The 8,096-nt window shown below is 29.3% G+C and overlaps 2 protein-coding genes across 2 annotated transcripts; one reads left to right on the top strand and one right to left on the bottom strand.

Annotated features, from left to right (window-relative positions):
- Positions 1 to 1,383: 1,383 nt before the first annotated feature.
- Positions 1,384 to 3,585, bottom strand: LOC147810831 (uncharacterized). Its single transcript, XM_087162104.1, has 2 exons — positions 2,607 to 3,585; positions 1,384 to 1,960 (listed from the first exon to the last, which is right to left on the bottom strand). Exons 1-2 carry the CDS (start codon positions 2,771 to 2,773, stop codon positions 1,384 to 1,386), a joined length of 744 nt encoding a protein of 247 aa, XP_087018230.1. The 5' UTR covers positions 2,774 to 3,585.
- An 11-nt stretch (positions 3,586 to 3,596) lies between these two features.
- Positions 3,597 to 8,096, top strand: LOC147810830 (uncharacterized). The gene has a single exon (XM_087160842.1). It carries the CDS (start codon positions 3,829 to 3,831, stop codon positions 6,433 to 6,435), a length of 2,607 nt encoding a protein of 868 aa, XP_087016968.1. The 5' UTR covers positions 3,597 to 3,828; the 3' UTR covers positions 6,436 to 8,096.

The following is an 8,096-nucleotide window of genomic DNA, read 5'->3' as shown; positions in this document are numbered from 1 at the left end:
TCTTTAATTTCCAATTTGTATAAATGAAAAACTACTTTAAACACTAAAATATTGCATTGTAAAGTATTAAATGTAGAGTTTTCAAACTAGCAATGGATATATTTTGGCAAATAAATAAATAAAAAAAAGAAATTAAAATCATTAATTTTGCACATAAACTAGAGACAATGCTAATTGCGCTAAATGTCGTAGCACAATAAACTGATAAATGGATTCACTTTGAATAAATTTGTAAAGAAATAATGCGAATTAGTAATGAAATATGTTTTTTAATCACCATGTATTTGTGAAAATTAATTTAAAACTCGTAACATATGGTGCGATTTTGTAAGCATTAAGAAAAAATATTTTTTGCTAAGTCAAAACTAATAAGTTTACAAATTTTCTTTATTTTTTAAAAAAAAGAGCCTAGGAGATGAATTGAAAATATTAGTTAGGTAACTTAATAAATGTTAAAATAAAGACCACAAACATCTTTTTTAAAAATAAAATTAAAATTTTGTCACAAACCTCTCCCGGGAACCTTGGAATTTTCCAGAGGAAAACATGAAAATCAATTTAAAATAAAAAAATGAATAATTTCCAATTTGTATCAATAAACAGCTATTTTTTATATACTAAAATATTGCATTTCGTCAAGTTTTAAATGTAGGCAATAGATATATTTCGGCAAAAAAATAAAATCATTACTATTGCAAACAATATAGAGACAATGTTTCTTGTGCTGAATGTAACACAAAAAACTGATAATATAGATTTGTTTTGAATAAATTTATAAAGAAATAATGCAACTTAGTTATGATATTGTTTCGTAATCAACATGCATTAGTCAAAATTTATTTAAAATTCATAACATATGGTGATTATACCAATATTATTCAATCACATCTAATCTTAAAATGATTAGGTAATCCATATGACTAAATTATTTTTATCCATATTTTTTTATTAGAATTGAAATCTGTAAAAATTTTAATGCGTATACACATTCTTCAGAAACACATAAATAATATATTTATACTTCTAGAACACTTTTCCCAAACAATATATATTTCAGTGAGAAAATTTGTGTTATCAGCATAAACTTTCTAAGAGGGGGGGGGGAATTGGTTAAACAGAGCAAACTCACATTTCTTCAGAAAAATTCTGTAGACATCAAGAAAAAACTTTTCAGATCAATAGTAAAGTTTGGATGATACTTACGTGTAAAATATCCTGCTGGTTGACTATTTCACAAGTGCTAAAGTATTTTGAACATTACTATAAGTGCAAAACTGCTTTAAACATACTGAAACAAATATACTCTGAACTATATTGTAGTGTTAAATAAATAGAACAAACAAGATTTTAATTATTTATTTATTTAATTATTTATTTAATTATTTATTTATTTTTTATAAGAGCAGCTTTTGAGCATGAATTTAACTTATTTCGAATAGTGGCCCGCACAAGAGATGGATTGACATCAAATTTTAAAGCTACGTGGCCTACGATATCAGCTACATATCCGGGATTAAGGACCTCTTTTGAAGAGCCTTTTATACCTCTGATCACGCTTTTTGACAAACACTCTCTGCCAAACACAACATCGAGTACATCACACGTATACTTTGAATAGTCATTAATTCGGCAAATGGCAAGCCTATGCTTGTCAACAAGCAGAGATTCCCCAATTTTAGCAAGGTTTTCCTTCAGTTCCACCTCAGTCTTTTGCTCTTTTTGTTGCTTATACTTAGCTTTAAGTTTTTTATATTTTATCCTGAAATTTTCCACAGCTTCTTCTTTGGTTTTCATATCTCCAGCAAGATCCATAATTTGTTTCTTTAAAACTAAATTTTCCGTTTTCAGAGATTTGCAGGTAGTGCATTCAACTTCAACACATCTGGAAATATCACTTTTAATTTTAGAAATGATATTTTTTTCCCGATTGCTCTTATTACTCGATGCCATCAACTTCAGCCTAAAAAGGAACAAAACATATTAAGTAAAAGAAAATTTCAGATTAAAAAAATGATCTAAGCTAATTTAAACACCAGAACTACAAACTAAACAGGACTGGCTATTCTTGTTTTCATAGCAATAGATGGTCTCAAAATTTGTGGCGGGCGAGTTCCTGCTGTAGACAAACTAATAAAATTATTTAGCTTGCAGTTCTAAAAATTTATTTGTAAAATGTAAGGCAAAAAGCTTAACAGCGTCGCCCTGTGGCAGAATTCTTTTGGGCTTTCTGCGACAAACCTCTCTAGCACTAATATCTTTCTGCAAGATACTTTTAATAATATCAAATATACATATTACTAACTAAATTTAAAGTAACAAAAATGTTGTTTAAGTACAAAAAAAAAAAAAACCTTCTTGAATAGTGAAAGCTATAGATAGATGGGTGGCTAACCTGATGGAAAGACGCAACAACATTGTCTATCGTAAATTGCAAGGTGAAAAGCAAAATGCTGACTACTTCTGAAAAACCAAAATTCTTTACTTCTTAAAAGGAAATTCTTTCTGCAAGAACTTTGTAATATTCTGCGACAATGTCGCCATGATTATGTACGAGGGAACAGTAGCAATAATGTATACAGAAATAAATACATAAAAAATATAGTTACTTCTTAGGTTGTGGCACTTCATTCAGGGGAGCATCAGCTTCCTGTTCATTCGCCGTAAAACAGGTTGATTCAGCTTGAGATTCAGAGGGAGATTTAATACTTTGAAGGATAGGAATATCCTCCAATGCCATACGCCCACCAACCAGATCATCAATTAGTAGCTCCATTGCTTTTTCATTCTCTGAAATTTATCAAGCATAAAATTAAATTAATAAACATCTTTTATTTTATTTCTGCTCATGTTACTCAAAATAATGAATATAAGGTACAGAAGAGATGAGGGAGATTTCCGTATCGTGTTCTGTGGTGGAACAATAACCTAGTCTTTGCAACTTCAGGGTGCAGTCTGCAACAAACTAAAAAAAAAAAAAAAAACTACAGAAGGGGACCACCTCAAAGGATGTAACTTGTGGCCACTTTGTGGCACATGCTTTAAAAAAAAAATCCTGGAGACGTAACAGGAGTAGCAGAGAAAATATTTAACAAAAAAAAAAAAAATCATACTTTTACGTTTACTTATTTTTTTAAAATTATTTGTAGTGTAAATTTTATTCCGCACCTTGCAGTTAGTATGACAGATCTCGATAAGAAAATATCCCCTTTAAGAATACATGGCAAGCAAAAGATAGATTAATGAATAATATATTAATAACTTACCTCCAAATTGTAGGAAATAAGAGGGATATAACTCATTGTTCCATTTTGTTTCGATGGATCTCTTTGTATCCCATCTTTCCAAATCCATTGCCCGAAGTTCAGATGGATCGACAGCTTTTCTTAATTTTAAAATTGAATACTGGTTCTCTTCATAAAAATATACCAGTACAAGCATTTTCTTTTTCACTTCCATTTTAAGTTCGAGTAATACAATTGCTAGCACTTATCTATCACGTTGCTAATATCGAATACAAAATATTTTAGTAAACATGAGAAGAGCACTGCCAACGTCTGTTAGACTAATTTTGTTACCTACCCGTAATATTGAAAAAATAATTTATGCTGTTGTTTTTCTATTTTATTAGCCTCTTGAAATTCAGTTTTTAAAAACAAGTATAAAAAAACAATTTTCACTCAAAGAGATATTAAGAACCTGATTGCCGTGATTTGTATACCCAATTATCAGTTTCTCTTTTTTTTTTTTACAATTCATTTCTTGCATCGCGAGGAAATTGAGCAACTGCAACCGTAACTCAGGGTTTTTATAGAATTGTTTACATTTTTCATGAATGATAACTGTCGCTTTTTGAAAAACAAATATATCACTTCAGTGAAAGGAGGTTTCACAAATTATTTGGTATTAATAATGTCAAAAAAATATAAGCAGTATTTATGGAAAAATGAATCCTTACCAATCAGAACATTCAGTCGATACAGATCGAATATGCTGTTCGGTGTGAATGATATTCAGGATAAAAATTTCAACGTGCCAAGCACAAGTAATGTTGAAACAAGTCAAGAATCAGAAATATGTGAGATTGAGACTGAAGCAATAAGTAGTGAATCTAGTTTAAATAATAGCACTTTATCTGACAAATCAGATACTGAAGAAGAAACATCATCTGAAGATATTTTTCCACCAAAAGATGATTTTGAAAATCTTATTAAAAATTGTTATAAACCGATTTATGAATCAGCAGATGTGACAAATTTAGAAGCATTTGTGAGCATTTTAGCTTACTCCATCAAATTCAACCTTTCAAAATCTTGTGTCGATGGATTGCTCAAGTTATTAAAAACTCTATTGCCACCTTGTAATCTACCAGAGACGAAATATATCTTCTATAAAGGTACATCGGCAATTAGTAATGCATGTGAGCTGCATCTTTATTGTCCTCATTGTGATAGCTACATAAGTAAACTAAGTCAACATAATTCTACTGAGTGTTTAACATGTTCAGAATCATTTAATAGTGATGAATTGATTAAAAATGGCAATTTTTTTCTATACATGCCTCTTTCACATCAACTTCAATTGAAACTTGAAAATGAAGATCTCCTCAATAATGTTTCAGATTTTAAATCAAAATTTCAAGATAACTGTGATACTTACCGAGATGTTGTCGATGGTAGTATGTATCGTTCCATTGATGCTTTACAGGATATAAATAATATATCCATTCAATTTAATGTCGATGGAGTTCCTATTTATAAAAAAAGTAGGTACGATGTTTGGCCTATTCAGGTCAAAATTAATGAGCTTGAGCCGCTTGAAAGAAAACGAAACATAATGTTATGTGGCCTGTGGTTTGGTAGGAAAAAACCTATCATGAATGAGTATCTTGTGCCATTTGTGGATGAACTCAATAAATTGCAAAAGGAAGGCTTAAAATGGATAGATTCTAAGCATGGAGAGAAAAAGTTTCAAATCACTAAAGTATTCACATTAATATGCAGTAGTGATGCGCCAGCTCGTTGTGCTTTGCAAAATTTTAAGCAGTATAATGGACAATTTGGTTGTGCATTTTGTGAAGAGGAAGGTGAGAGGGTGATAAAAGGTAAAGGACATTGCCGAATCTATCCTTTCAATGGAGAATTAGCTACAAAAAGAACCTTTGATAACTGTGTTGAAAATGCTGAAAAAGCATTATCAATTGGTAACGCTGTAAAAGGTATTAAAGGTGCGTCTGTATTAATGAGCTTGTATCCAACTTTTAATATGGTAGAAGGCTTTATTCCAGACTATATGCACTGTGTGCTTCTAGGTGTAACACGTCAACTCGTGTGTCTTTTTGTTGAGAGTTCGGGATGTCAGTATTCTTTAAGTGCCAAGAGCATTAGAATACTAGATGGACGTATTAAAGATCTTAAACTCCCACATGAAGCTTCACGTAGATTACGTGAAACTAAGGATATTTCCTTCTGGAAAGCTTCGGAATGGCGAATATTCCTTTTAACATCACCAGTACTTCTTAAAAATCTATTGGATAATGGTGTATATAAGCATTGGCTTCACTTTGTTCACGGCATAACATTACTCTTGGGCACAAATATCACAGCCAATGACATCACAAAAGCGGATGATTGCTTAAGAAGATTTGTGTCTGATGTGAAAAATATTTATGGACTAACAGAGCAAACATATAACATTCATCTTTTACTGCACCTGCCTGACACTGTTAAAGCTTGGGGTCCTCTGTGGGCCAATTCGTGTTTCATGTTTGAAGATAGCATCGGAAAGTTGAAAGAACTACATCATGGTACGAAGTGTGTACCCCTACAAATTACTTCTGCTTATACCAGAAAATCACTTTTAGGAGTTCTAATATCTAAGGCGGAAATAAGAAACCATCAGGTAATTAAATTTGTTGATGAGATGGGAACAAGCAAAACTGAAACCAAACAAGCCAATAATATAAATGGGTGCACATTGTTTGGAAAACCAACATATCAAAATTTGTTAAGAACACAAGAAAAGGCCTTTAAAAAGTTATTAGGAAATAAAGTTATATCATCCAATGCACAGTTTTACAAAAGAATGAGTTATTCAGGACACATTTTCAGTTGTAAGGAGTATTGCTCAAAATTTATTCATGCGGACGATGTTGTAGCATTGTCGAACAAAAATTGTGTTGAAATTCATCATATCCTTGTTTTAAATGATGAAGTATACTTCTTAGGGGAGAACATTCCCGTAACTAAATTTTTAATGTCTTATCCTCATGTTGGATCTCTCTGTTCAAATATATTTACTGTTTCAAATGCAGATGCTCAACAGAAAAGTAAGACAGTTGCCTTTAGACCTGTTGACATTGTGAAAAAATATGCAACTTTGTCTTTAACTGAAAAGGGCCTAACATACTTCATTCCAATAAATATAGCAGAATATTAATTTTAAAATATAATGGTCTTAAAATATACAAAATCGGCTCTTATCGACATCGAAAGTTATTAAAAAGTTAAAAATTTCCTTTCACTGTAGAAGTATTCTGTTATTCAATTATAAAAATCATTTATATAAAAATAATTTCATACCAAAAAAAATTTATGTCAACATTTATTATTTTATTTAATAATGTACAAAAAGATATAGAAACGTAAAGTATAGAATTTTTGGCATCATTTTAATAAATTTAAAATCCCAAGAATCAAAGTGTTATGAAATATTAAGCTCTCTGTTAACAAGTGATCATAATTTTATTGACGAAATTTAATTAAAGCTCCGTTGTCCATATATTTTATTTGAATCAATCATATATCTTGTTATGTACATAAGTGATTTTTGCATATTCATGTATTCAAGTTAGATTTTAGCAGACAATGTAGTTCGGTTTTGTAATGTATGCTCAATTATTTTAAATTTTATTTTTTTATATAAATAAAGAAGATAGAGCATTTTTCTCTCCAAGCTAGTCTTTAAAAAATAAATTTTGAGAAGTGTATTGATACTAATTTTTATAAAGTTGTGTTTCAACAATATCACAAATCTTACAATTTTACCGCCTTTTGAAGAATCAAAGTGTTATGAAATATTTAGCTCAGCTAAGGTATCTGTTAACAAGTAATCATAATGTTATTGACGAAATTTAATTAAAGCTCCATTGTTCATTTATTTTATTTGAATCAATCATATATCTTGTTATGTACATAAGTGATTTTTGCATATTCATGTAATAAAATAACATTGTAGATTTTAGCAGACAATGTAGTTCGGTTTTGTAAAGTATGCTCAATTATTTTGAATTTTATTTTGTTTTATATAAATATTCTGTTATTCAATTAAAAAAATCATTTATATAAAAATAATTTCATACCAAAAAATTTTTTAGTCAATATTTATTATTTTATTTAATAATGTGCAAAAAGATATAGAATCGTAAAGTATAGAATTTTTGGCATCATTTTAATAAATTTAAAATCACAAGAATCAAAGTGTTATGAAATATTAAGCTCTCTGTTAACAAGTGATCATGTGTCATGTATTTTCCATGACACGTTATTTTCTTTGTTATTGAATCATTTATAGTATATTATAACACAGTATTTTCCAGTCCATCTGATGCAATTTTATTATTTAACTCTTTTATTGTATATATTGTACATTAATATATTGTCCCATAAATGTTATTATTGAATGAATTATTATAATATGGTATTTTTCTGTCTGTCTTATGCATGAAAATTTATTGATATTTTCACTTTATATTTAAACTCATTGTAAATGTCCATTTAGTTCAGTGTTTTAAAGGGAAAAAAGTTAACAAGAATTCTAAAAAAAATAGCAGATGTCTAAATTTTTTTATGACTTCGTGCTAGCACCCATCAGGTAGTTATTGAAATGCTTTTACAATTTATATATATGTATTTTTTTCATTTTAAAATTTTTTAGTAATTCTATGAAAAGGAAAGCATGAAAAAGTTAGCCGTTATTTGAATAAGACAGGAAGTAACATTCTGAATTATCAAAATATTATAAAATATCAAGAATAGCATTTTGGACATCATTTAATAAGGTAGTCATAAGAATTTTATTGGTGAAATTCAATTTAAACT

This window comes from Parasteatoda tepidariorum, chromosome 4 (assembly GCF_982258835.1).
Source record: "Parasteatoda tepidariorum strain Cologne lab strain chromosome 4, Ptep-v5.0, whole genome shotgun sequence".
Classification (NCBI taxonomy): domain Eukaryota; kingdom Metazoa; phylum Arthropoda; class Arachnida; order Araneae; family Theridiidae; genus Parasteatoda; species Parasteatoda tepidariorum.
The sequence above is the reverse complement of the archived record's forward strand: the minus strand, read 5'-3'. Positions and strand labels throughout refer to the sequence as shown.

What these genes read in the sequence shown, in the direction of transcription:
- LOC147810831 (XM_087162104.1), bottom strand. Translation starts at nt 2,773, where the DNA reads ATGGAGCTACTAATTGATGATCTGGTTGGTGGGCGTATGGCATTGGAG. An exon ending in GAAGTGCCACAACCTAAGAA is followed by an intron (nt 1,961 to 2,606) that starts GTAACTATATTT and finishes GTTCCTTTTTAG; the next exon opens with GCTGAAGTTGATGGCATCGA.
- LOC147810830 (XM_087160842.1), top strand. Translation starts at nt 3,829, where the DNA reads ATGAATGATAACTGTCGCTTTTTGAAAAACAAATATATCACTTCAGTG.